General features: G+C 61.2%; 3 protein-coding genes across 3 annotated transcripts in view; 1 reads left to right on the top strand and 2 right to left on the bottom strand.

The window, feature by feature from the left end:
- The first annotated feature begins 141 nt into the window (after window positions 1-141).
- On the top strand, window positions 142-7,711 carry SLC2A6 (solute carrier family 2 member 6). Its single transcript, XM_068553580.1, has 10 exons — window positions 142-307; window positions 860-1,022; window positions 2,036-2,242; window positions 2,897-2,996; window positions 3,627-3,838; window positions 4,262-4,414; window positions 5,040-5,148; window positions 5,536-5,721; window positions 5,936-6,081; window positions 6,939-7,711. The coding sequence occupies exons 1-10, from the start codon at window positions 216-218 to the stop codon at window positions 7,092-7,094; spliced, it is 1,524 nt and encodes a 507-aa protein (XP_068409681.1). The 5' UTR covers window positions 142-215; the 3' UTR covers window positions 7,095-7,711.
- A 385-nt stretch (window positions 7,712-8,096) lies between these two features.
- On the bottom strand, window positions 8,097-17,652 carry CACFD1 (calcium channel flower domain containing 1). The gene is made up of 5 exons (XM_068553406.1): window positions 17,464-17,652; window positions 14,440-14,512; window positions 13,742-13,867; window positions 10,813-10,920; window positions 8,097-10,293 (listed from the first exon to the last, which is right to left on the bottom strand). Exons 1-5 carry the CDS (start codon window positions 17,582-17,584, stop codon window positions 10,203-10,205), a joined length of 519 nt encoding a protein of 172 aa, XP_068409507.1. The 5' UTR covers window positions 17,585-17,652; the 3' UTR covers window positions 8,097-10,202.
- A 513-nt stretch (window positions 17,653-18,165) lies between these two features.
- The window catches only part of ADAMTS13 (ADAM metallopeptidase with thrombospondin type 1 motif 13), a 32,975-nt gene continuing 23,979 nt past the window's right edge, over window positions 18,166-27,161 (bottom strand). The window contains exons 23-30 of the mRNA XM_068552400.1: window positions 26,286-26,415; window positions 24,966-25,148; window positions 22,760-22,964; window positions 21,667-21,979; window positions 21,000-21,146; window positions 20,489-20,665; window positions 19,222-19,406; window positions 18,166-18,592 (exon numbers count right to left, since the gene is read on the bottom strand). Of these exons, the coding sequence (XP_068408501.1) occupies window positions 18,428-18,592; window positions 19,222-19,406; window positions 20,489-20,665; window positions 21,000-21,146; window positions 21,667-21,979; window positions 22,760-22,964; window positions 24,966-25,148; window positions 26,286-26,415 (1,505 nt within the window). The 3' untranslated portion in view covers window positions 18,166-18,427. The remainder of the gene's footprint in view (window positions 18,593-19,221; window positions 19,407-20,488; window positions 20,666-20,999; window positions 21,147-21,666; window positions 21,980-22,759; window positions 22,965-24,965; window positions 25,149-26,285; window positions 26,416-27,161) is intronic.

The following is a 27,161-nucleotide window of genomic DNA, read 5'->3' as shown; positions in this document are numbered from 1 at the left end:
ACCCAAGCGCCGCACCCCGCATCCTCAGCATCCGCACCACTCGTGGCCGCCTCATTGGCCGGCGCCCGCTCTGCAGGGCCGCCCCGCAGCCAATCGCGGTCGTGGGGGCGGAGCTGCGGGCTCAGCCGGATGCTCCCAGCAGCTGCGGCCGGACGCGCCTCTGGCCGGAGCTGACCCGGCCCCTCGGCGGCGCACCCTGACAGGAGAAAACGGCCATGCAGGAGCCGCTGCTGGGAGCCGAGGCCCCGGACTATGACACCTTCCCCGAGAAGCCACCCCCGTCACCAGGGGAGAGGACGCGGGTCGGGTGAGAGCCTCTAGGCATAGGGTCTGCGGGTGGAGGCTAGGGATGGCCCCGGTACCCTCCAGTGGGCAGCTGGCTCCCATCTTGGGCCTCCACTGACTGTCGGTGAGTGGCCACCAAGGGGCCATCTGGTTCCCTCCTGCCCCAGACACACTAGTCCTATTTAAGGAGCCGGTCCTCCTGAGTACTGGGCCCAGTCCCCAATTGGCAGAGACAGGGCGACTGAGACCCAGAGAGGGCGAGGGGCTTGCCTAAAGTCACACAGCAAGCCTTGGATGGCAAAGCTGGGGGCAGACACCCAGCCTCCTCTTGTGGGAACAGTGCTCTGCACCTGCGTCTCAGCCACAGCGGTGGGCTGCGAGGGCTGTCCTCATGCCCTGGGGGTTTCCCAAGGGAGCTGGTGCTCAGGCCTGGGAGGTGCCAGTCTGACCAGCTCTTGACCCAGCCGTCCCCAGCACTGCCCTCTGAGCGGGTAGCCACCGTGCTCAGGACAGGCAGCAGTTAGGCGAGGAGGGACTCAGAGATTCTGACTGCTCTGCAACCCCCACGCACCAGGGCCCTGCAGAACAAGAGGGTGTTCCTAGCTACCTTCGCTGCTGTGCTGGGCAATTTCAGCTTCGGGTATGCCCTGGTCTACACGTCCCCTGTCATCCCAGCCCTGGAGCACTCCTTGGATCCAAACCTGAGTCTGACCAAAACCCAGGCATCCTGGTTCGGGGTAAGAGCCACGCTGTGAGCTGGAGAGGGGCGGGGCAGGGATGCACTGAGCTCCGTCCCAAGCTAGGAACCCCCCAAAGGTCAGCCTTGGGACCCCCGCCAGGGCCCTGGTCTGCCCCCTCCCCCACCCACTCCAGGCTGGGGTTGGGGGGTGGTGGGAGGGTGGAGTGAGGCCAGATAATGGCTCTGAAATAAAAGGAGGAAGTGAAAGCTGATGGAGAAGGCACGGGAAGGAGCAGGTGGGGAGGTGTCCCTTAAGGTCTCCACCCAGTGGGGCTGAGGGTTCCCCAGATGCCCCCACCCAGAGCTGGGCTGTCACAGCAGAGAGGACACCTCCCTGGACGAGGGGTGGCAGGAGAATCAGCTACTAATGGAAAGAGCACTGCTGGGGCACGGCGGGGGGGGTCCCAGGATAGATGGTGGGCACGTAAGTAGGAAGAGCACAGGCCCCAAGAGTCCCGAGATTCTAGAATAGCAATCTTAGTGGCCTCAGATTTACAACCACAACACGTTAGCTAAGATAATAATACCCAACGCAGACTGCGCACCTAGTATGTGCCGGGCCTGTGCTAGGCACTTGCCATGAGAGCCGGTTCACTCCAGGGCCAACCCTATGAGGTGGGTGCTACCGCTCTCCCCATAATGCAGCTGAAGAAACTGAGGCTCAGACAGGCTGAGCACCGTGCCCAGGTCACTGACCGGATCCAACCTGGTACAGTCGACAGGGAATCCGAGAACCCCCAAATCTTAAAATCCCAAGGGCTTCAAGTCACAGAGTTCTCCTGCCTGCTCTATTACAGTGCTAGACATTTAAACACCAGGCTGGACAGAACCACTGCAGACAGCTGTTGTGGCATCCCTAACAAACAGCTGTCCACATGCTGCTTGTACCCCTCTGGAGACAGGAGGCTCACTACCATCCAGGGCCCTAGTCCTGCAGCCCAGGCTCCTGGGACAGCCTGGGAAAGCAGCTGTCTCTAGGCTCTGACGGGGCCCTGCACCCTTTCCCTGCAGTCCGTGTTCACCTTGGGTGCGGCGGCCGGGGGCCTCAGTGCCATGGTGCTCAACGACCTCCTGGGCCGGAAGCTCAGCATCATGTTCTCGGCTGTACCCTCGGCAGCGGGCTATGCGCTCATGGCGGGTGCCCACGGCCTCTGGATGTTGCTCCTGGGCAGGACGCTGACGGGCTTCGCTGGGGGACTCACAGCTGCCTGCATCCCGGTAAGGCCAGGACTGCCCACCCCGGTCCTCTCACTGCCTCAGTATTTGCACTGACCACCATCAGCTGAGGCCTCCTGGCCTCGGAGCCCCCTGGTCAACGGGGATATGTTTGCCAGGGAGCCTCAGTTCAGCCCCACCAGGGCAGCTAGTTTGGGGGGAACCTGACACCAGTCCCAAGCCGCCCCCAGCTCTGGACTCCCCAAACTTCCTGTCCTGAGTCCTGACAGACACATTGCTCAATCAGAGAAAATCCACATTGAGCAACGCAACGGGAAAGGGAAGGGAAGTTCCTGCCCTGCACCCTTCCTGGGACCCCCCTCGTCTTACCCACCACTCCACACACCCACTCGGGGGCTGGGCAAGCCCGGCATGGGACGAAGACCCCTGGGAGGAGCAGAGGCCAGAGTCTGGGTGCCCTCGGGCCGCCCAGTTCCCAGCCTCACGTCCCCATGTCAGAGCTGAGTGCTTCTGCCCACTTGACAGGGCAACTGAGGCCCGAGGGAGGTCATGCCGTGAGTCATGATCGGGACGAGAACCCCGCCGGAAGCCCCCACGCCCTGCTCCCCAAGGCTCACCGGGCCACCTCTGCCACCTCAGCCGGGCCCAGGCACCTGTGTTCTCAGCAGCGGCCCGGGGTGGGGATGTGTCTTGCAGGTGTACGTGTCTGAGATCGCTCCCGCAGGCGTCCGCGGGGCCCTGGGCGCCACACCGCAGCTCATGGCAGTGTTCGGATCGCTGTCCCTCTACGCCCTGGGCAAGTATCATCCAGACGCGCACTGGGCACCTCCCCCGTGTGCAGGCTGGCGGGTGATGGGGTGCCGCCGAGCAGCCGGGGGTGGAAAGGGGTCAATGTGCCCCCAGACGAATTCCATGCTGGGAGCCCAGAGGCATGGCTGCCGTCATGCTGTGTGCCTCCAGGCAATTCCCTGCGCCTCTCTGGTCATGAGGTCCCACCCCTAACTGGGCAGTGAGGGCTTCTCTTGGGCTGGCAGTCTTTAAACTGTCTCTTAACAGCAGAATGGTTTCTGTCAAATAGTCTTAGGTGGGAAGACCACAGAGAAAAGTGATCAGAGTGCAGCCAGCTGAGGAGGGGTGGGGGTTTGGTGGTAGAGGCCCCAGGACCTTGCTGCTCAGGCTACTCCTCCATCACCTTGCCGTGGCCCTTGAGACCCTCCAAGGACCTGGGCCCTGTGCCAGGGGCCAGGCAATCCCTGTGGCCCCTCTTGATCTAGACCACAGAGGCCTGGAGCAACCAGGGTAGGCTTCCTGTAGGAGGTGGCCCTGGGACTCACGCTTGAGGGCAAATGAGGCTGCTCAGAGGCCCCGGTGGGAGGGGTTCTGTGTCCAGCCCAGCCCCAGCTCCTCACCCGCTCCTTGTACCCAGGCCTGCTGCTGCCGTGGCGCTGGCTGGCCGTGGCCGGGGAGGGGCCTGTGCTCGTCATGATCGTGCTGCTCAGCTTCATGCCCAACTCACCTCGCTTCCTGCTCTCGAGGGGCAGGGACTCGGAGGCGCTGCAGGCACTGGCCTGGCTGCGAGGGGCTGACGCTGACATCCGCTGGGAGTTCGAGCAGATCCAGAACAACGTCCGGAGACAGGTGTGGGAGGGGTGGGCGCCTGCAGCACTATGGGGCTGTGGCCATTCACTAGGCCGTCATGAGCCTCAGTTGCTTTTCCTGGAGAACAGGGACAAGAGCAGTTCCCACCTCTAGGAACAAGGGGTGGGGGGGTGGGATGTCGTGGCCCCTGGCCCAGGGCGCAGGCGCCGTGCGGTGGACGCCTGGGGACCCGGCGATATTGACAAGCAGGAGTCTGCCTTGGCCCACCCACTGATCCAAGAGCCTGGGTCCACGCAGGGGTCCCCGGGCCTGTCCCCAGAGCCAGGGTTGCCTCAGTGCTGGGGATCTTTCCTGGAGGAGGGAAGAGGGGAGTCTCCTACCTAGCCCCATGCAGCCCAGGGCAGGTTGCTGCCAGCCGGAAGGGCGGGCGCAGCCCCCTCAGCGGCAGCCTCGTGTCTCCAGAGCAGCCACCTGTCGTGGGCCGAGGCCCGGGACCCCCACATGTACCGCCCCATCGTCATCGCCTTGCTGATGCGCTTCCTGCAGCAACTGACGGGCATTACGCCCATCCTCGTCTACCTGCAGTCCATCTTCGACAGCACCGCCGTCCTGCTGGTAAGAGCCCGGCCCCACGCCACCCGCTCTGCCCCCAGATCCGGGGAGGGCATCCCTGCGGAGCATCCGCTCTGTGCCGGGGTCTGGGGTGCACGCACACGCGCAGACGCCAGCGTCTCTTAACTGTTTCTGGGCCAACCACCTGTTCTCAGAGGAATGTTTGTAAACAAAGCTTGCATGTTTTAAGATAGGCAGAATTACAAGGGAAACCAGTTTTACAGAAGCACAGACCCCCTGGGAGCCACAGATCCCGGGTTCAGAGCATCTGCCACCCGCTGAGGCAGTCACCGCCCGGCCAAACCTCAGCTTCCTCCTCTGCGAAGCCAGCATGGCTTCGTCCGCCCGTCCTGGGGCTCAGAGGGAGATGAGGTCTGAAGATTAGCGACAGTACGGCTCCACAAGTTGTCGTTATGCCTGGATCCGGTGCCAGCCCTGCGCTTAGTGGTGGGCACCGCAGTTGTGCCCCTGCCCGCGAGGGCCCCGCGGGCCGGGCTGGGTGACCAGCGAAACCGCCTGGCACAAAGCAGCTGAGCCTGGGGCCTGACCCTGCAGAGCCTTGGCGGGGGCGGGCAGGAGAGGAACAGCAGGCTGGGGTCCCTCAGCCCCGGGGGCTCCCTCCTTGCAGCCCCCTGAGGATGACGCAGCCATCGTGGGAGCTGTGCGGCTCCTGTCCGTGCTGATCGCCGCCCTCACCATGGACCTGGCCGGCCGCAAGGCTCTGCTCTTCGTCTCAGGTGAGCACAGGCCGCTCACCGGCACTCGTTCACTCCTGCAGCAGCTGCCACGTGTCTTGCCAGCCCTCGCGGTGGGAGCACCAGGGGGCCTGGGTCAGACCTGCCCTGGTGGCCTCCGTCTCCCCAGCGTCTCCCCAGCAACCGGTGAGGGCCCAGGAATCCAGAAGTGTCTGCTGGGGCTCATGGGAGCAAACGAGCTGACGGTGACACACACGCTGGGTGTGACAGGAGCCCAAACGCGGGCTGGGGGGGGAGCTGGCTGCCCTGCAGGAAGAAGCCTCCAGTCACGGGTGGCCTGAAGGGGACTGGGCCACACGGGGTACAGGGCGCTGAGGGGTGCTGGCTCAGACGGTCCCGGCCCCCCGAGGGCCACCTGTCTGTCCACAGCGGCCAGCATGTTTGCTGCCAACCTGACACTGGGGCTGTACGTCCATTTCGGTCCAAAGCCTCCGACCCCCAACGGCACCATGGGCCTGGAGAGTGTGCCCCTGGCGGGCACAGAGCAGCCCCTGGCCACGCCCACCAGCTACCTCACCCTGGTGCCCCTGCTGGCCACCATGCTCTTCATCATGGGTAGGTGTGGCCGTGCTCTACGGGGTCTGGGGACGGGGCTGTCTTGGGTGTGAGGTGCGGGGACGCGCCGTTGTTGTGGGCTGTGTCACTGCTGTCCTGGAGGTTGGGGAGCGGTCTCTCAGCAGCTCCAGGGAGACACGAGGCCTTCTTCCCCAGCCGCCCCCCCCCCACCCCACAAATGGGCTCTGAGCCCGCCCCTCCCCGCTTCCGGCAGGTTACGCCATGGGCTGGGGGCCCATCACCTGGCTCCTCATGTCCGAGATCCTGCCCCTGCGGGCCCGCGGCGTGGCCTCGGGGCTCTGCGTGCTGGTCAGCTGGCTCACCGCCTTTGCCCTCACCAAGTCCTTCCTGCTGGTGGTGGTGAGTGCTCCGCCCCCGGGGACCTGGGGCCTCTCTGGCCGGTGCCGAGGGCCGTGCTGAGGCTTCTCCGCGTGTCCCCTCAGCCTTAGCGCACACCCGCTTCACGCCGAGGCCAAGGGCCGTCAAGTGACATTCATTTCAGCAAACAGACTTGGCTCAGGGAACTGTTGGGAGAAGTCAGGTGACTGACCTCCCAGGCCAGGGTGGGACCCAAGCCCAGAGAGCCACACCCACCTGCCCTGCCTGTCACCCTCCCGGGTATCTGGGCCTTCTGTCTGGGTGGGCAGTTTGGGTCTCTCCGCCGAATGCTTCCCCATCCTGGCTTCACCCAGCCTCTTGGTTCAAACCCCCAGCAGGCCCTGAAGCCAACCACAACCTCCGAGTTCCAGCTCCCAACTCCCAAGTGGGAGAATCTGATGGGGACAGCTTGGATGGGGCCTAGCCTGGTGCAGTCAGTGGGTCAGGACAGGGTTGGGGGCACCCAGAGCAGGTCAGCCACGCTGTGGGGGCAGGCCTGCTGCAAGCAGGCGCGTGGGACAGCTGAAAATGAGAGGTGGGCACTGGGACCAAGGAGAGAGGCCGGTGTCTGGGACAGGGTGGGCTCCGGCTGGGAGAAGTCAGTCCTGGGCCCAGCACAGAGGAAGGCTGCCTGCACCCCTCAAGGACTCGAATGCCCCGCTGAGGCACTTGGAATCTCACGCTGGAGACAGTGGGGAACCCGGGGGTGGTCCAAGCAGGGGAACGAGATGAAGGCCTGCCCCCCAGGCTGGCTAACGCTCGCAAGGCCACGAAGCTGGCGCTGGGGCGGAAGGACCTTTAGGGTTCCCCTGTGACCCGGAGCCCCTCTTCTCCCCCAGAACGCCTTCGGCCTGCAGGTGCCTTTCTTCTTCTTTGCCGCCGTGTGTTCCGTGAACCTGGCCTTCACCGGCTGCTGTGTGCCCGAGACCAAGGGCCGGTCGCTGGAGCAGATCGAGGCCTTCTTCCGCAGCGGGAGGAGGTCCTTCCTACGCTAGGGCGGGGCCCCCGCCGTTGAGGGCCAAACCACTGGGTGGTGGAGCTGTCGGGGCCCCAAAGCTGCACCCCGCGTCCAGGAGGCAGTGGCAACCCGCCGCCAGCCAGGCACAGGAGGACCGGCCAGAGGCCTCACGGCACGGCACACGCACCGGCTCTGGGCAGGCAGTGCCCCGTCCAGCCTCGGCCCTGGCTCCGGTGGCCCCACTGTCACCCACTCATCGGCCAGACCCACCGACGGAGGGGGCAGCCACACGGCCCCAGGGCCAAGGCCTTGTTGGGCGACCTCGGGCCTAGCGCTCACTCACGCGTGGAGGGCCACGCCGAGGACACACAGGGCTGCTGGCGGTGGAGCGGCTCCGCACAGGGACGTCGGCCCTCCTCCTGCTCTGATCACTTGGCGGCCACTGAGCCTCTTGGCTTTGGGGACCAAGACAGGAAACTGGGCCTGTGAGCCCTATGGACACCGCAGGGACCGTCCTGGACCCCCAAAGGCCAGGACCCAGCGCGGACACTCCCTCCTACACCCACCCGCCTTCTGGGAACAGGAAGCGCTCGAGTTCAAGCCATGTTCACCCTATTTATACAAATAAATCGGGCCACGGCCCAGGAGAGGAAAGAGTGGGGCTTACTCCAGGTGGGGGAGCCCCGCATGCAGCCAGGCTGGACCCAAATTCTCAGCCGAGGTCGCCAGGGCCTGCTGCCCCAGGCCACCTCTCTATGGCCACCCCAAGCTGCCCCAGCCAGGCAGAAGGAAGAGGCGAGGGCCGTGGGCCCCCCGGCCGTGGGGTTCCAGCCCCTCCTAGCTGTGTGAGCTCGGCCAAGCCACCGTCCTTGTCTGAGATGCTGGGAGCAGGCCGGCACAGGGCCAGCAGCATAGGGGACCTCGATACCGTGGCAGTTACTCCCGGGGCTGGCCCCTGCCGAGCCGGTGTAGGGTCGGGGCATCCCTACCTCTTACTTAGTGCCCCGGAGGGAGACGGTAACAGGCGGACCGCGCGAGCGACCATACAAACCACTACCAGGCTTTATTGCTCAAAATGCAAGCCAAACGCTGAGAGTAAACAAGGACCACGAGAGGACAGAGCCCAGGGCCGCAGAGGTGGGAGAGGGGCCTGGCGGCCCCGCCCTTCCACCACCGGCAAGGTGGGACCCGCCGCCCCCCAACCCCCGCCCCCCGACTGGGAGACAGGATCGCAGCTCCAGGGCTGCTCGGCTACACTCATTCGGAACCTCTGCAAGTGACCTGCCCACTCTGGCCTGTGACCGAGGGGTTGGAGGGCCCACCCAACTTCCTCACGGGGCAGAAGCGCAAGCTTCCTCAACACACAGCCAGCCCTTCTCCTGCAGCAAGAAGACCCCCATCAGCAAGGCCCCAGAGGCAGGGGTAGGAGTGACCCCAGAGTCCCACTTCCTGGGTAAGAATGAGCCAAGAGGGGCAGGCAGGGCCCTTGCTCCTCCTGGGAGGTAGACAGGTCTCATTCAGGGCGCACGCAGGAGACACACACACACACACACCACACCACACACCACACACACCACACACACACACACACACACACACACACACCCCTGCTGGCCTGGAGAGACCTACAGCCCATTGAACCCAGCGCTGGCCTGAGGAAATTGGTCCCGGAGGACCCCTGAAGGCACGTGTCGGGCTCCCTGGAGAGCTGCTGGGGGACGCTGCTGAGCCCGGGACAGTGCCTGCCCTCCCAGCCTCAAACACTAACAAACCCCAGAGATGAAAAGTCCCTCTGGGAAGCAAAGACCGGGCGCAGCCCTGGGGCTGGTTCCACGGAGCAGGTGTGGGCCCCTGAGCTCTGGGCACTCGGAGCGGGCCCCGCCTGGGGTCCTGGGAGGAGGAGGAGCTGAGCCCCAGACCGGCCCACGGCTGCCCCGGGCCCCCCGGGCGGGCCAGGCCTGTCACACACGCCCGGCGGCTGACACCAGTCCAGCAAGCAGAGCGGCCGGTGGGCAGGGCGGAAGGAAGGGACGGCGCATGGAGGGAGGCTGGGGAGACGACGCGCACGTCCAGGCAGAGCCGCTTCCACGGCCCCTCCGCCCAGGCCCCGCTCCCTGGTGGCCTGGCACGCAGCGCAGTGCGGAGAGCTCACGGTGGGAGCAGGGGTGGCTCTAGCCTCCGCCCAGCTCTCAAAAGGCAGGAAGCTCCCCGAGGACAGGGCGGGGGGTGGGGTCGGCAGGTCCACACCAGAGAGGGGGGGACGGGCAGCCCCACGGGGCAGGGGAGAGCCTGGTCTCCGCACGTCCTTAGCACCGGGGCCCGGGGGGCTGGGGAGAACCTGGGGGCTGGCCAGGCCCACGGGAAGTGTCCTGGTTCCGTGTTAGTCCAAGGTTCCAGGGAACCGGGGGAGGGAGCACGCCCCTATCAGCGGTTGGGTCACGACCTGGGCTGCCGTCGCGGGCACTGGAGGAGCGTGTCGGGAGCACTGGGGGCTGCCATGGAGAGCAGGGTGGCAGGGGGTACGGGCAGCGGGACACCGCTCTGCCCTGATGACAGGACAGAGGCAGCCCAGGAGGCTCAGCTTACGGGATGCTCTCCTGCCTGCAGGGCTGAGGGGAGGCCGCGGGGGCCGATGCCGGGCCCGGGCGGATGTACCTCCCACCTCGAGACGGGACCAAAGTCTCCAGAAGCAGCTCCGCGCGGGCCTTCAGCGGGTCTCGGGGGTCCTGCCAGCTGCGTAAGTCTGGAAACCCGCCCAGGGGCCTCTTGCCGGCCAGGCCAGGCGAGCTGGGAAGAGTGGGGTCAGGCGGGCTGTCCGCAGAGCTCTGCAGGCTCCGCGCGGCCTCACGCCCCGAGGCCTGGATCACCCCGAGGCCCCCGCTGCCTGCCGCCACCGCCCATCCCCTTGATGCCGGCCAAGGCCCTCAGCGCCCTCACCCCGGCCCCTCGGCGCCTGGCTTGGGGTGATGCCAATCTGGGGGAGGGGCAGACAGAGGAGGACTCCCGGTGCGGGGACAGGTGAGAGGGACTGAGGGAGGTGGACGCAGCCTCCTCTTCCAGGCTGCCCCTCAGGGTCAGTGCGCCTCGGGGACGTGCTCACATAGACCAGAGGGCTGACGGGGGGTGGGCGGGTCCCCCGACCACATCACAGCTCCCCCTCCAGGGTGGCCGTGAGCTTCTCCTCGTCTGCCTGCTGCTTCTGCTGCTGGATCCTGGCGTAGGAGATCGCGTCGCCCCTGGGGAGAGAGCCAGTCAGCACCACACGGGGGACGGACCCCAGACACACAGCCCTCCCAGCCTCCACCCCATTCCTGACCTGTGACCCAGGTGTGGCCTGCAGACAGAGCCTAACGGGCCCTCCGGTTTCCCCAGACAGAGACCCTATTGCTAGGATGGCAAAGACATGTCTTGTCTCCTCTAAGGGCGGCACAGGCTGCCTGGGATGCTGAGTTGAGGATTCGGATTCTCAGCCTGGGCTCCGCGAGAGAGGGTCAATGCTGATCGCGGAGCCAGGTGTGGGCCCCAATGGGAAGAGGCTCTCAGGAGCCATGCCCCTGCCGTCCCTGCTACAGGCTGTGACGAGGCACGACGGGGCCACCAGGGAGTCCCGTGAACTCTCCTGCTCTCACTCCCTAGAGCTCGGACACCCTGGAGACACGGATGGGGGTCACTGACAGCCCTCTCCTCCCTGCGAGACTTCAGGAGGCGGGAAGTAAAGATCCCCCACCCCCGGCGGCTGGGACCAGCAGACGCACTTCTTGCCCAGAGCAGACAGTCCGTACAGCACTCCGGTGGCGAAGGCGATGGCGTTGCCCAGCAGTGTGGTCAGGGTCAGGCTGATGACGATGGGAACGACGGCCATCCTAGAGGAGAAGCAGAGGTCAAAGGGCACTCCCACCCCGTGGCCACGACACCACTTCCAGCTTCCCGGGTTCACCCAGCCCCCTTCCCAGACAGCCAGGTACAGGAAGGGTCCCCAGAAATCAGCTGGGGCACAGGTGCACAGCCGGGCTTCGTAAAGTCCTCAAACACCCGTGATCTTGTCTGTAAAATTCTGTGCATTTTCTGGGGAGAGAACCCAAAGCTTTCATCAGGTTTTTGAAAGGATCTGTGATCCAAAAAGGGTTAAACAGCACCAAAATGGCCCAAACCCCTGTGCATAAAAACAGGCAGACCAGAAAATCCAGTGTCAGTTCAGTCCCTTAGCGGCTTTGTGACTGGGGGCAAGTTACTCAACTGAGGCTCGGCCTCTCTACGGTAAGGTGGGGATCAAACCTCAGAGGTTTTGAGAATGAATGAGATAAGGCATGTTAAGTACTTAACACGATGTCTGGAACAGCATAAGCTGTTGGCTCTTATCAGCGCAGTAAAACCAGCCGTATCTCAACAAGGAAGATCCCAAAGGTTAAAGTGCACAAGACACGGGGCTTCCTTATTGCAAGGTGCACGCCAAGAACGGCTAACTGGCTGGTGAGGCAGCTCTGTCTGGTCCAGCTTGGCACCACCTGGAGACAGGTGTCCACTCTGGCTTAAGTATCCATGGGGCCGATGCCTGGTCCTGGTTGGGATTTCCAGACCGGTGGCAGTGATTCGGGTTAACACACACACCCTGTACACAAGGAAGACAAAACTCTTCTTAGACTCTTCTCGGACTCGACCAAATGAATTCTACCTGAATTTCCATTCTGGCGGGACGTGTGATGATGAGGTTTTACTGAAGTTATAAACTTTCTAAGTAAAAAAAATAATAATAGAAATTGCAAAGGAAAAGAAAAGACCATGGGGAAAAATCTTCTGTCAAAACAAAACTAAAGGCAAACAACAGGCTGGAAATACATTTGCAGGAAATACAACAAAGAATTAAGAAATCTTTAATATAGAAACACACATAACTTACTAAGTAAAATGTTATAATGTCAAAAGGTGAAAAGGAAACTAGACCATTAATTACCAAAAACTAAAAATGCAGTTAGTAAAAAACATACAGAAAAAGATTTTACCTTAGATAATAGATACAAATGTGAAAATGGCACATGGCCCTGGGCCGGGGGAAAGAAAGAAGAAACTCAGGTACTCTCTTTGGAAAGCACTTTAGCCACATATTGAAATCTTTTAAGTGATTGTAATCTTTGACCTAATAACCCCATACCTGGAAATAGATCCTAAGGAAATCATCATCAACACAGAAGTCTTTAGCACCGAAATGTTCATCACAGCCTGATTTGTACTACAGGTTACAAGTGAAGAAAAGCATGATACATTCAGCGGAATAAATATTCCTATCATTAAAATTCATCTTATGGGGACTTCCCTGGTGGCACAGTGGTTAAGAATCCGCCTACCAATGCAGGGGACATAGGTTCGATCCCTGGTTCGATCCCTGGTTCAATCCCTGGAAGATCCCACGTGCTGCAGAGCAACTAAGCCCGTGTGCCACAACTACTGAGCCTGCGAGCCACAGCTACTGAGCCCGCGCGCCTAGAGCCTGTGCTCCGCAACGAGAGAAGCCACCGCCGCAATGAGAAGCCCACGCACCACAACGAACAGTAGCCCCCGCTCACCACAACTAGAGAAAGCCCGCGGGCAGCAACGAAGACCCAACGCAGCCAAAAATAAATAAATAAATAAATAAATTTTTTAAAAAGTCTTCTTATGAAGCCTTTGTGGTAAGACTAAAAATATTTCTACCATGATTTTAAAGGGAAAAACACAGAGGATACAAATGTACGTGTAATGGTTAAAACTGTGTGCGAAAACAGGTTTTAGAAAATGCCTGAAGACAGACTGAAAGGACACATATCAAAATGTTAACGAGTAGTGGGGCTTTGGGTAACAACTTTTTATTTCCACATTATTTTTAATGAATATATATTACTGTTAGCATTTTTAAGTAATTTTAAAAAATAGAAACACCAGCAAAGGAGGTGCCAAAGCGTGGTATTTCGTATTCCTCTGTTCTTCAGACACAGTGGGAAATGGCTCTAGAGCTGAGCACGTATCCTGTGCCCTGACACAAATACTGGCCTCCAGGAAGGGAAGAAACCTTTGAAATAAAAACCTCCATATTTATTTCTAAAGATAATCTAGACAACCACTACCTGCTGCTGCTGCCAGAAGCTGTTGAGGGCCTCCCAGACACCAGGCACTGTTCTGGAAGCTGCATTAAACAAATTAGTTCAATCTCGTGGCTCAGATGGGAGGTACTACATACTGAACTTGTTGTTAGAAGTGGGAAAATAAGAGAAAAGCATATTTGGAAGGCACTATTTTCTGTTCTACGACTTGCTTCTTTCCCCTTTCATGTCAGGACATCTAGATCGGCCACACTCCTGAAAGGCTGCACAGAGGCACATACGGATCTACCAGAATCTGCTCTACAACTCCCAACTGATGGGCCAACATTCCAGGCATTTCTCGCGTTCTCTATCACACGTACTGCTGCAGCAAGGTGTACGTATCTCACGTCTGAACACCGTGTGGCTGGACCTGTAGGCCAGACGCAGAGCCCTGGACACTGGGTCACGTCGTACAGCGGGTCCCTCACGTGACTCTGCACAAACGCCATCCCTGTTTAAACCTCTACCGAGAGTAAACTAAGCAGCCGTCCGCCCGCCCCGGCCAACACTGTCACCTGCGGAAGCAGGGTCTGGGGAGCCGCGTCAGGCCCGGCCCGCGGCCCCTCACCCGCAGTAGAAGACGGCCTTCTGCCAGGAGCGCAGCCGGTCCACCTTCGCCGCCACCGTGTTCGCAAACTCAACGAAGTGGCAGCAGAAGGGCGCCTCACACAGCAGTAGGACGAACGCGTTCATGCTGCAGAGAGAGGGGCAGGCTGGCGCCCAGGCCGGCGGGTCCCGGCGCCCCGCGATGCCGCCCCCCGCCCGCTCCCGGCTGCTCCCCACACTCTGGGCTCCGGGAGGAGCCGGGGCAGGGAAGCCAGTCCACTGCCACGGCCCGCCCTCGGGATGCCCTCGCTGGAGGGGGGACCTCGGCGAGCCCTCAGCGCAGCGCGTGTCTGGGCTGGGGACGGCTGAGCCCCAGGTGGCACGCCAAGCGTGTCTGCTCCCGCCTTTGGGTTCTCCGTGTCCGGGTCACAGTCATCGTGACAAGACACTGGGCCCTCACAGCGGGCCGGGCCCTTCCATCTGCCCCCACCCTGGAGGGAAAGCACCCTCGCTATCCCCGTTTGCCCCCACGGACCCCCGGAGCCCCAGAGCAGGAACTCACACAACTAATGCCACCCCAGGTCTCCCACACACCACTGGTGCCCAGTAACCCTCACAGGCCAGTCCACCCAATGCAACTCACTCGTGTTCCCCCTGGGAGGTGCCCAGAAATCCACACGCCCCAACACCCCCCGGCAGGACGGTCACACGGCTACTCACATCATCCACACGCCGGCCGCGATGTTCAGAGGGTGGATGGTGACGCAGTTGAAGAGGCCGGAGATGGCGCAAGCTTGAAGGCAAGAGACACGGGCAGGAATCAGCAGGGAGGAAGGGGCAGAGCCTGCGGGCGGGCCACCTGGGGAGACCCCTCCCAACCCCAGCACCTGGCTCTTCTCACAGCACCCAGACGTCTCCCCACTGCCACCAGAGACAAGCAAGGCCAACACAACGACTCCATGAACAGGTGAGGACGCGGCCTCAGACAGGCGAAGCGGCTTGCCCAGACCTCAGGGCCAGGGTGCGGCGGGACCCCAGAGCTGGCTCGCTCTCGGGGCTCAGCGAGGCAGCGTGGACATCCCGCCCTCTCTCTGTTCTGGGGTTGGAGAAGCCCGCCCTCTGAACCCCAGCTGTCCCAAAACCCACCCCGCAAGGTGCGTAGCATGAAAAAGAGAATGTCTCTCAAGGCCTCAGGCCAGGGCAGGCGGCACCATGCCCAGGGCAGGCCACGAGAGAAGTCCTCTGGATCTGGGTTGGGACAGGGCTGCCCCTCTTGGAAAAGAAATCAGGACCAGGTCGACCTGGATCACAATTCCAGCTCTGACTGACCCACCAGCCCAGTGACTTTGGGTACGTTCTTTTCACCTTTCCAGGCCTGTTTTCTCTCCTGCACACAGGACAGCCCGACAGCCCAGCCCACCCACCCTGAAATAGCAAGGGTCTGCAGCGGGGAGGGTGCATCCTCTCCTACCCCGGAAAGCGGTTTCTCTGATGCCCCAAATGCGGAGCCTCGCTCACCCCTCCCAACAGCATCCCACCGAGGGGCCCGCACAGTCGCCTCCCTCCTCTCTCACAGCCCCCAGCCCGGCTCCACCGAGAACTCCGCGAGTCTGCCAGGCAGTGGCTGGCTGCTGGGCAGGCAGCCGGGCCTCCTGAGGCGGCGATGAGCAACCAGTCCATTAAATTTGCAGCAGCTCCCTCTGCGCCTGACCCCTGGCAAGGACCTGCAATTCTCCCGTTTTCCCATGTAACCCTATGCAGACAGCAGACGATGGAAGAGGGAACCAGGTGAAGTGAACCCAAACTGCAACGGGACTGCCCTCGTACGTCCCCCCACCAAGGTCTCCTCCAGCGACAGATGTACTTTCCGCCTACTAAAGGCGGCACCTGTCCTGGGACAGGTCACACACACATTCAGGCAGCAAGGCTCCCCAGGGCCACAGATGTGAGCGCCCACGATACAATACTGCTCCTGCCTGACGTCAGCTGTGCCTGGTCTCACCTGACAGCGCCCTATACTTCCTGCCGCAGTCAGCATGTCACCTCTGCCCCACTATCTACCAGCAGCCAACCTTGCGGGAGGACCAGGTTTCAACCCAGACAGAGAGGCTCCAGCCAGGAGTCCTTTAACGATCAAGGGCTGGAAGATGTCCCCTCGGGGTGTCCAACACTCTCGCCAAGTGAGGGAGGTGTCCTGGGCCAGCCTATCTCCTCCCAAGCTTTGGCCTCCAGATGATCAGGACCCTGAGGAAACGCCTCTCGCGAGACCCCCCACAGCCACCAGCCGCAAACACGAGGCTCAGCTGAACTCCAGTCTCGTCTCTAAAACTCCTCCGTGCTTTGCATTCTACTCTGTATCATATACTATTTGGGATTCAGATAACGAGCACTTTCCCCAAATCTGCAGGTGAAACTGACATTTCAGAGCGACACCACAGGTGTCTCCTGAAGCGTCATCTGTAGCCCCAACACCACGAACTCCTGGGGTGGCCCGAGAAATCCCACTTCGAAAAGCGCAGAACTGGATGTGACGCCAGGGCTAACACGGGAGTTGGCAGGGCAGCTGACCCCAAGATGGAGGGAGGAAGGTGACAGCCCACAGGCCACACTCAGGCCCCTTCCCTTCTCCCCCCCACCCCCACCCCGCCCCATCACTGTCACTCCCACAGCAGCCTCACTCTGATCTGCCAGGGAAACAGCTACCCAGACTCCAAAGGCTCGTATCTAAGACCTGACCAGTCTCTCCTACAAAGTCAAAAACGTGCTCCCTCTGAACAGCAACGACAGGGACTCGGAGGCCTTTTTGTGCCTGGAGGGAGGGCCTGTCCCATTATCACCCCTGGACTTTCTTCCAGCCTCCATCCACCCGGGAGGACCACGAGACTGGAAGGGGAGCCTGAAGGTGCTCCTTCGACATATCTGATCAGGGTCTGCTTGCCTCTGGAAGACCTGCCCTATGACCCTTATTTTACTTCTGTAGCAGATCTGCCTTCCTATGTATGCTCTTTGGGGGACTGTGCTAAAAGAGCCTAGCTTTCCAGGAAACCTGAGGTCGGGGTGTGCGTGTCCGCGATGCGGGGTGGGGAGTAGAAGTAGCGGAGATGAGAGACGGTTGAGGCAGAGTTGACAGCAGGAGGGAGAGCTGACATCAGGGGAAGCGCACTGCCTCCAAGTGCAGTGAGGACCCAGAGGAGAGGCCACCTCCCTCAGCTCACTGCCTGGCCCTCCCGTGGGGACCGCCTGGCCCTCAGGAAATCTGGCCAGCACCCGCCCCATGTATAAACAACCTTCGCCCAAAGGTTAAGGCGGCTGCCGCGCGCACCCACACCCGAGTCAACAGGTGAGGCGGCCTCCGGACCAGACTGAGCCCGAGCTTCAGCACTAGCATCTGGGCAATCTCGGAAGGCCCCCGGAGTAGGTGCCGCACTGCCCTCACGCTCAGAGGAGCCGTGGAGGGGCAGTCTCGGCCGCGTCGTTCCCTCCTGGAACGTCCCTTGAGCTGCTCGCCAGCCCCGGACCCAGGAGCCCAGGCCGCGAGCCGGGAACCACAGCAACCGCAGAGGCGCCGGCTTCCCGCCGCCCCCGCCGCTGCCCAGAGCCGCGCGTGGCCCGGAGACCCCGGCCCCCAGCCGGCCCCTTCCCGGGGGGAGGGGGTGCCGCGGGGGGCGGCCACGGGGGGGCGGGGCCGGACGCGCATGCGTAGCGTGCGGCAGGACCGGCCCCTCCCCCGGGCCGGGTACTCACAGACGGCCCCTAACACCCCCGACAGGCGACACAGCCAGCGGTACCACCATGTCATGCCCTCCTCCTGCGCGGGCGGCGCCGAGCTCACGGACGCCACCGCCGCTCCGCCCGCACCGCTCATGGTGCCGCCGTCCGGCGCTCCCGCAGCCCTCACAAAGGGCTCAGGAGCCGGCCGCGTCGTCCCGGCGCGCTGCCTTGTGGGAGAGGCGGCCGCTCATTAGCATAGGGGGCGGGGCTCTCGGGGTCGACCGAGGGGCGCCCGAGAGGCTCGCGCTCATTAGCATACAGGTGGGGCCGCGGGTAGGTGCGCCCGAGCGGGCCCGTGGTCATTAACATAGGGGGGCGGGGCCCGCAGGGGGTGGACGAGGAGGGCCCTAAGGGCTCGCGCTTATTAGTATAGGGGGCGGGTGCTGGCGCCGCAGGACCCCCAGGCGGTCAAACATTCCCACCCAGACTAGTATAAGGGCGGGGCTTCGATGAGAATTTTCAGGTGCGCCAGCCTCAGGGCCCCATCGGGACTCCAAACTCCCTCGCCTCTCCTCCCTGGGTAGGAAGACGACCGCTAGGGGTGGCCAGGGGGTTGCTCAGATCTGGTGTGGATCTGGAGCCCGACCGCGGCCGGGGAATGCCTGCCGTGTGGGGAGGTGGGTTTTCAAGCCATACTCGGACAGGTTATGTAAAGAAAACGCCACTCAGCGCTCACGTTCCGTTTATTGGTACCCGAGGGGCTGGGAGCTGCTTTTCCGGAGCGTCTCCCCTCCCACCCTCTAACGTTTTGCACGTGGGAGGAAGCCCTAAAGGAGATACTTAAGATCGGAGGGAATTCGAATTGGAAAGCCAGGCACCTAACGGGTGCTCATAAACGTCAGGTTCCTTCCTTTCCCTTCCCGGACCGGGAGGAGGCATCCCACCGTGCCGGCTGGTCAACTGAGGGATGTGCTTGGAGATGCGGGGCATCGTCAGGCTAATGAGCTCTAGCCTGCAGGGTCCAGTACTGGCCCCGAAGGCTGGTGTGCGCCTCCAGGAAGCCCTGGCTAAACTCCATCTCTGCCTGGCTGCCCTCTGACTCCCAGTAGAGCGTCTGTTGCCCGCGAAATGTCGTTGTCCTCAGGCTGTGGATATCCCGGATCTGGGAGGAAAAGGGCAGCCCCAAGGGACCGACCACAAATGATAATTAGCTAGCATTCACGAACCCTTAATATACAAGGTATCATACACCCAGGGTCACATTTAATCCTCACACAACAGCCCTATCAGGAAGACACCATTATTCTACCTAGGAAACTGAGGCTCAGAGAAGTTGTGCTCCTTCCCCAGGGACACACAGCCAGGATGCCAGAGCTGGGATTTGAGCCCAGATTAGTTTGATTACAGAGGCCACGCTGCCTCCTCCAGGGAGCTGATACCTTACAGATGCCAGTTCTCCCAGAGCACATGAAAACCTCTTCGGGGAGGGCTCGGCCCACTCTTCTAGTAAAATTATATCAGGGTCTAAAATCATGCTTCAGTCCTGGGTGAACTGGCAGTCTACATCAGAAAAGGTCTCTTCTATTTCATTCTTGTAGGGAACTCAATAAGCATTTGCTGGTGAATAAGTGGAGGAAACTTTTCTCCCATTCTCTCACTAACGATTTTGAGGGTTTTGATCGGAAGTAAACTCAGTGGGTCCTATATAGCCCAGCAAGCCCCAGTCCCTGTCCCCAGAGATGGATGTCCAGAATTAGAGCAGAAGTCCTGTTCCCATCCTGGTAGCCTCACCAAGATGTAGCTGGAATCAGTTTCCTCGGTTCTGGTGCCCATGTCCATGGCCAGGGCATGGATGGCGATCCGGGCCTGTGGAGCCACGTCGATGAAGATTCGGCAGCCCCCCATGTTCCTCCCATCCGGACTCAATGATGGACTCACGATTTCACCCCGGGGTCCAAAGAGCTGCATGTCACATTCTGCAGGGGGAGAGCAGGTGTACAGACTGGGTGTGAACCACCTCTGGAACATAGGAGTCCCCGGAGTGACCACTCTTGCCAGAGGCCAGGGCAGCATGGCAGCCGGGGAGCAGTGGGGGATCAGCGTGGCACTGTGGTCAAGATCGGGGCTCCCAGGCAGAAGTCTCCACTGAACCCCATCTCTACCACTTCCCGGCTGTGTGACCCTAGGCGAAGGCTTTAAACGCTCCGCGCTTCAGTTCCTTCTTCTGTAAAGCGAAGGGAACAACAGCACACACTGGGCAGGGCAGTCTTTAAGAGGAATCAGCAAAGTCACACGTGCAAAAGTGCTCCATGCTGCACCCGCCCCAACTGGGGCAGCCCCTCCTGCCTGCGCCTCCTGGGCCTCCCTCAAAGCAGGTGCCTGCGTGTGGGGAGGCTGGGAAGTGAGGAGTGATGACCAGGCAGGAGCTGGTGCCTGTGTGCTGCACGCTGAGGGGCAGAGGAGGAAGCCCCCCAGGGTCCCACTTCTCGCCTGCGGCCTGGGGGAACCCCTGCGGAAGCCACCTTCAGCAAGCTTGGGCTGTGGAAGAGGGCAAGCCCCCTGAAGCAACCTAGAGGGCTCTCCGTGGATACAGATGGGGCCACGGGCCAGCAGGGCTCTCGGGGACGCCATCCTCTGCACGAGGTGTGCACGTGCACCCACGCCCTGCTGAGCGGAGGATGAGCCAGGAGGACGTGCACCCAACAGGACTGGGGAAAGAGGCTCGCAGGAGGACCTTAAAGGATCCCGAAGGACCTGAGTGCCGGGGCCAGGGTGTGGGGCCCGCGATGGCCTGAGGGAGGGAGTGAGGATGTCCGCCCATCTCGCCGCAGGGCCCCAGAGAGGAAGGAACACCGGGCACCTCCCGGGACCCCGTCCTGACCGCACGTACAGGGATGGGGGTGTCGGGGGGTGTCCGGGAAGGCGCTGCTTTTCATTCTCAGCTCAGCTCCCTGTCTGCCTTGCCTGCTGGCCCGTCGGGACTGGCCCCGTTGGCAGCAGCACCCAGCCAGCCAGCCAGCCTCTGGGGAGGCGGGGAGGCTCCATGTCCTCGCCATACCTCGGCGGAAGGCTCCCGGGGCAGGCTGGCTCGAATACCGAAGCAGCACTCCGCCTCGCAGCTGCACAAGACGCTGCCTCACCACCAGCGTGTTGGCTTTGGAGCTGAAAGTCATGCCGGGCAGCTTCCTGCACACCTTCCTCCACGTGAGCCTGCCCCAAAGCAGCAGCATGTCCCCTGGGAAGTGGCAGTGAGGTGAGGACCCAGCACCCCCAGTCCAGGTTGGCAGCCCAGTGGCCTGGGCTAGACTGAGCTGAGTTCAGGTCCTGACTCTCCCACTTACTGGCTGTGCGACTCTAAGGAACTGGACGTGTGATCATCTCTCCTAGCCTCAGTTTCCTCATCTGTGAAATGGGGACAACCACACCCCAGTTATGAGCTGGCTGCGATGGTTACACATGGGGATGCACCTGGAGAATCCCCCCAGGAATGGGGCACCCTGGAGTCACACTCACTGGCACCTAGCAGATCCTGTCACTGGCAACAGCTGCTCACGTGGCCCTAGACATACCGGCACTGCAGTTGAGGGAACTGTCGAGGACTCGGAGGGTCACCACCTCACCCAGGGGCCGCCCGATGGCCACTGCACAGTCCGCCCGCGCTGGGCCTCGCATGTCAATGGTTCCTGTTGGCTCAAGGTGCTGCCGGCCACAGGCGCCTGGAAAGGGAGCGGGAGCTTCCAGGTGGGGTATCCCCAGCAGGGCAGGGCCGGGGGCTTTCCGGGCTGGGGAAGGAGACTGGGAGCTGGGGCGGCTGGTGTCCTCCTAGGCCCCGCCGGAGGCTCTCTCAGGCAAGGAGGGGGCTGCGTGGGCCAGAACATCACCACCCAAGGCAGACAGCCACCACTGACGTGCCAGCAAGAGGGCGGCAGTGTGTACAGTGGGTCACACAGGCGGGGATTCTGACCCTGTGAAACCTTCAGCTTACTTTCCCTTGATGATAATAAAAGTGAGCTTGCACTTTACCAGTGAGGAAGAGGGCCCCCCTGAACCCGGCCTCCAAGCCCATCCCTTCAGCCCGACCGCACTCATCCCAGCATCCCGGGCGCTGCAGCCACGGGACCACCCCCAGGAGGTCCCCACAAGGAGCACGGCCTGGCTCTCCCAGGTGAACATGCCTTTGCCCACCCCTCTTGCAGCCAGTCAGCCGCCCAGACAGAAAGGAGGAAGGAACATAACTGGATTCTGCTGGGCTTTCCTGGGGCCCGGGCGGGAGTCCTTGCGGCCGGGGAGCTGGGGAGACGAGGTGGGCCTGGGGCTGGGGCCACTCCGGGGAGGCAGTGGCAGCTGTGGTCTGGCCAGGAGCAGTGGCTTCCTCGTGGGGCACCGGGCTGGGTGTCCCCTGCCCTGCACAGGGCCCAGCCCAGCAGCCCCGCACCGTCACCGGCTTGGGCAAATGCTGGCAGAAGTCGGCTGGCACGGGCACCCGGGCCTGGGGTCCAAGGCAGGCGTCGTGCCGGCGCTGGATACCATCCCCACACGAGACGGAGCACTGCCAGGAAAGAGAGGAAGGAGTTGGGACTGACCCTGCTGGAGGGTGACAAGGACAGCGGTGACCACAGGCCGGGCAGGATCTGATATAATCTTTGCACAACACGGGAGGCGGGCATGGGTGTCCATGCTCCAGATGGGGAGACTGAGGCTCAGAGAAGTCACCTGGCAAGGATCACATAGGGAGGAGGGGCAGGGTTCAAGCCCAGGTCTCTCACTGTCACCCTCGAGGCCTCTCTGCCCTGCAGCCCCTAGAGCGGGGAGCAGGCAGCGTGGCTTCGTCCTTCCGCCCTCCGTCACTCATTGCAGCCCGGTGTCCACCCTCCCCTCCCACCCCGCACTGCCCCATCCAAGTGATCAACTCCCCCGACCCAGATGCCCAGGGTCTTCCTGACTCAGGCAGCGGTGGCTGTCTGCTTTGCCTCTTCTCCCTCCGCACCGTGAGCGAGCCCCTCTGCGGGGGCCCTGGCCCTGTTTGCCTTTGTCTCTCCAGCGCCTTGCGAGGTGCTGGGCACGGGGTGGCATTTGCTCATCTGTGGGGAGTTATCAGCCCTTCATCTTCTGGAGTCTCCAGACCTCAGGGCCTCTTAAGGCTTACCTGTCCCCCACGTCTCTAGGCCTTGCTATGTCTTCCATCCCTAGGTGCCCCGACTGCCCTCTCCCCAAGAGTCCCAGCTCTCCCCCTGCTTTCAGGGGATCACAATGAATCAAAGCCCCCAAAGGTCCCCATGCGTGAGGACCCTCGGCCCGTGCACTCGCCAGCCCCAGCGGCAGCACTTACCTGCATCCAGGCGCTGACGTGCCACCGGTAGGTGCAGTCGGCGATGACGCAGGGGATGCTGGCCTGTGGCCGCACCAGACCTACACAGGCCGCCCCGTCCACCTCTGTGTCCTGGCCTTGGTCCAGCTGCACACAGGCCACCAAGCGCACGGCAGTGCCGAGACCACAGCTGGCCGAACATGGGCCAAGGGACATGACCTTCCACCTGCAGGAAGAGAAGACCCCAGAGAGAGGCTAGACTTCCCTGAAGATGGCACTGCCCCCTGTGGGCTCCATGGTTGGCCAGCCAGGACAGGTTCCAAGGCCACCGGGCTCCAGCAGTACAGCCCCCGAACCCCTCCTGGCCAGTCACAGGGCTGAGTGGCAAGGGAAAGGCTCTGCGGGAAAGAGAGCTCTTTTCCCTTAACAAGGTGCCCCCTTTCTTCCCCTTTATCACAGGACACCCGTGGACACCCAGCTGCTTGCTAGTCCGAGTAGCCGGGCCGGGGGAGCGGTGGCCCAGGATGAAGGAGAACAGATCTCCACATCAGTCAGTCCTGCCCATGGTAACTTATCATGTTTCAACAAATGCTAATGACCGACAGTTTTCAGAGCCGGGACAGAAGCCCGGCAGGCCGCGCTGGAGCCTGGAGTCCTAGCCACTGCGCTACGCTGCCCTCCCGGCCCCGTGATGGCCCCTCTCAAAAACGTGCCTCTGTGGGCCTGGCGCCGTTCTAGACTCCGGGATACGGCCGTGAACCAGACCAAGTCCCCCCCACCCCCCCACCCACCTTGGAGCATATATGGTTCTCTGCCTCGTGACATTTGGGGCCATATGGGTCTTTCTCGTGGGGGCCATCTGCACAGTGTAGGACGTTTAGCAGTACCCCTGGCCTCCACCCACTAGATGCCAGCGGCAGCGCTCCCCACCCCTGCCACCCCCAGTTGTGACAATTAAAATGTCACGGGGGGACTTCCCTGGCGGTCCAGTGGTTAAGACCGCACACTTCCAATGCAGGGCATGCGGGTTCGAGCCCTGGCTGGGGAACTAAGATCTCACATGCCGCGGGGCGCGGCCAAAAAAAAACCCCAAAAAAACCCAAGTCACAGGAAGGACTCCCCGCCTCTCTGTTATGGCCCTCTGAGCAGAGCCTGGGAAGGGATATCCAGAGCAGACACATTCAGGCAGCGGGAAAGTAGGTGCAAACGCCCTGAATCAGAAGCACTCCCTGGAATGTTCCAGAACATCAAGGAGGCCAGGGTGGCCACAGTGACATTCCAGGGGTAACCAGGGTCCTGTGCGTGTGAAATTCCCATTTTAAAAAATCCCAGACCATCTCAAATATGATGTGGACATTTAAGCATAGGCAAGGAAATCAAAAGACACGGCTATGGATAGTAAATGGATCATAAAGCTACAGCGATGAAAACAATTTGACTTGGGGGTGGGAATAGGTGGGGGAAATAAAACAACAGAGCCTGGTAGACGCCTCGACACAGATCCAACCCACACGAGAATTTAAGATGTGATAAAGGGGGCACCTGGGGGGATGCAGCAAATGTTGCTGCTAGTTAGTGATTTGGAAAAATAGAGTTTGCTCCCCTACTTTGTGACTGACCCCAGATAAATCACAGATGAGTTAAAGGTTTTAAGGTAAATAAAGTCTTATCTGTAGTGGTGTATTTCTTTAAAACCAAGGAGACATACGAAGGAAACGTGGAGATATGCTAGCATCTATTAAATCTGGTGGCGGGACATGGGTGACTGTTGCATTCTTTTCTGGATGTTTCTGTATGATACAGAAGAGCACGGCATTATTTAAAATGCAAAATTACAAAGAAGGAAGCACGGGAGAACTGTGAACAAGGCAGGTGGATACTTGCCCTTCCCTCTCGGGCTCCAGCCTGTCTCCGGACCCTACTGGTGTGAGCTGTCTGTCCCCGCGGCTTTGGCGGTGCTGTGCCCCAGCTGGACCACCCTCAGGCTCCACTCGGATGCTGCCTCTTCCACTGGGAAGCGCCCCTGCCCTCCCCACCCCCTCACCCCCATTAGAACCGACAGCACTGCCTGAGTTTGCTAGAGTGTCTCCTCTGACACCGAGTGCAGCCTGCCGGGGGGTCCTGTTTCCTGTGCCACCGAGCTGCCCTTTAACCCCCACGGGCCTGGCCCGGCGTCGGCACAGGCCAGGAGTTCAGGCTGCCTACTGCACATCCTGGGGCTGCTGACCTGGGCGGGCAGGGCTCCGGGCTGCAGGCCTCCTGCCGCTCTGGGCGAGGCAGCCCCTGGCACTGGGTATCCGGCAGGATCTCCTCGTCCTTGTCCTCCCCGTGGGTGCGGGCGCAGTACAGGATCCTGTGCGCGACTCCTCCCCCACAGCTCACGCTGCAGGCCGCCAGCTGGTACCGCCACCTGGGGCAAACCGGAGTCAGGGGGGCCCCGAGGAGTGGGGGGCTTCCCCTCACTTCCCCAGACTGGAAAGGGCCTGGAAAGGTTCTCTCTCCGGGGGTCACTTTTACGTCTCCACCGAGAGGCTCAGCACAGCGGACAGAGAATATTCAGAAGACCCCATTTTACAGAAGGGGAAGCTGACGTCGCAGCTAGAGAAAGCCCGCGCGCAGCCACGAAGACCCAACGCGGCCAAAAATGAATAAATACATAAATAAATTTAAAAAAAAAAAAGAAGAAGGGGAAGCTGAGGGCGGACGTGTCCAAAAAGCAGTGGGGGGAGGGGCAGGGCACCCAAGGGGCCCTGCCGAGATGTCTGTCTCCAGTGGGAGTCCTAGCCCCACTGTCACCTGGACCCCGCCCCTGCCGGCACTCCCAACCTTCCTTCCCACTGTGTTTGCCACGTCGCACCAGCACCATCCAGCGAACTATATGTCACCCCCCATCAATCTTATTTATCACCTGTCTCTCCCTTGCCCCCAGCGTCTGCTCCAGGAGGGCAGGGATGCCCGTCTGTCTTGATCACTGCTGTGTTCCCTTGTGCCAGAACAGCACCTGGACATACTTAGTAGGTGCTCGGTAAAGAGCAAGTGATGAGAAAATGACCCATCAACCACACGCGCCCTCCGCGTCCCAGATCCTGCGTGACGCACGTCACACACTTCAAAAGCCCCACGGTCTTCCGGGCACCAATACGATCCACTCCTGCAGGTGAGGACGCCAAGGGTCACGAGCTTCACGGGAGGTGATGATGCCACCTCCAAGAATGCCCGCCTAGGACCACCTGCCTCCTTGGCACGGGGCCCACCTGGCAGGGCAGGGCTCCGGGCTGCAGTCTTCGAGGGGCCTGGGCCGGGGCGTCGGCCAGCACTTGGAATGAGGCAGGGAGACAAAGCGGCCTTGGTCCATCCTCACACAGCGAACGGCCAGCGGCACCTGCCCCCCTCCACAGGTCACGGGGCACGGTGCCAAGGCTCGGGTCTCCCACCTGCAGGACGGAAAGGCCAGGGCTCCGCAGGAAGCCACAGCCAGGGTAAGACTCCTTCCTCCCTGGGGGACCCAGACTGCTGCCCCTCTGCAGTCCCCCTCCCCCGGACTCACCAAGCCGGGCACGGGGCAGCCTGGCAGACCTCCTGCCGGCTCCCAGGCTTGCTTGCCAGGTCACACAGCTCTTCCCGGACGGGTGTCCTGAGGGCAGAGTCCATGCACACGAAACGCAGCTCCATCAGGCCTGCTGGGAGGAAGGAGGGACCCCGCGCCCCAAGAGGGGGGCTCAGCAAGGACCACGGGTGCCCCACTCTCTGAAGAGCTCTAGCAGATGAGGCCCACGTGGATCTGAGTCTCGGCTCTGCCACTCAGCAGCTGTGTGACCTTGGACAAGTGACTTAACCTCTCTGAGCCTCAGGTTTTTCATCTAATGGTGCCTGACTCGGAGGGATATTTATAAAGATTCTTCAAGGGGAGCTATACAGTGCCTGGTGCATAGTAGGTGCTCAAAAGCGGTAACTGCTCTTATAAATTGAGGGGCATTATAACAGTTGCTATATGAAAATCTCTTACTGTGTTTATCACCAAGATGTTATTAGGACCGTGTCCTTGCATCTCTCTGCAAAAGTATCCGCAAAAGAAATCTCTGGCCTCAATTCTAAACATGCTGGAGTTTACCTGAGCAAGTGATTAGGGTATGTATGTATGTATGTATGTATGTATGTATGTATGTATGTATTTATTTATTTATTTATTTATTCATTCATTCATTCATTCATTCATTCATTTATTTATGCCGCACAGCTTGTGGGATTTTAGTTCCCTGACCAGGGATTGAATCCTGGCCATGGCAGTGAAAGCGCTGAGTCCTAACCCCTGGACCGCCAGGGAATTCCCAGGGTTTTAGTTTAAAACACTGTGTATCTTAAAATTAATTTCGTTTCTCTGGGTTGGCCTCCAGGAAGCTCAGAGCTAAGTTTAGGGCCCATC

This window comes from Eschrichtius robustus, chromosome 10 (assembly GCF_028021215.1).
Source record: "Eschrichtius robustus isolate mEscRob2 chromosome 10, mEscRob2.pri, whole genome shotgun sequence".
Taxonomy (NCBI): domain Eukaryota; kingdom Metazoa; phylum Chordata; class Mammalia; order Artiodactyla; family Eschrichtiidae; genus Eschrichtius; species Eschrichtius robustus.
The sequence above is the reverse complement of the archived record's forward strand: the minus strand, read 5'-3'. Positions and strand labels throughout refer to the sequence as shown.

Coding starts and splice junctions, on each gene's coding strand:
- SLC2A6 (XM_068553580.1), top strand. CDS start 216: ATGCAGGAGCCGCTGCTGGGAGCCGAGGCCCCGGACTATGACACCTTC. Junction 1,023..2,035: donor CCCAGGCATCCTGGTTCGGG/GTAAGAGCCACG, acceptor CTTTCCCTGCAG/TCCGTGTTCACCTTGGGTGC. Junction 6,082..6,938: donor AGTCCTTCCTGCTGGTGGTG/GTGAGTGCTCCG, acceptor CTTCTCCCCCAG/AACGCCTTCGGCCTGCAGGT.
- CACFD1 (XM_068553406.1), bottom strand. CDS start 17,584: ATGAGCGGTGCGGGCGGAGCGGCGGTGGCGTCCGTGAGCTCGGCGCCG. Junction 10,921..13,741: donor AAGGCCGTCTTCTACTGCGG/GTGAGGGGCCGC, acceptor CTTCTCCTCTAG/GATGGCCGTCGTTCCCATCG. Junction 10,294..10,812: donor CTGTCTGCTCTGGGCAAGAA/GTGCGTCTGCTG, acceptor CTCTCTCCCCAG/GGGCGACGCGATCTCCTACG.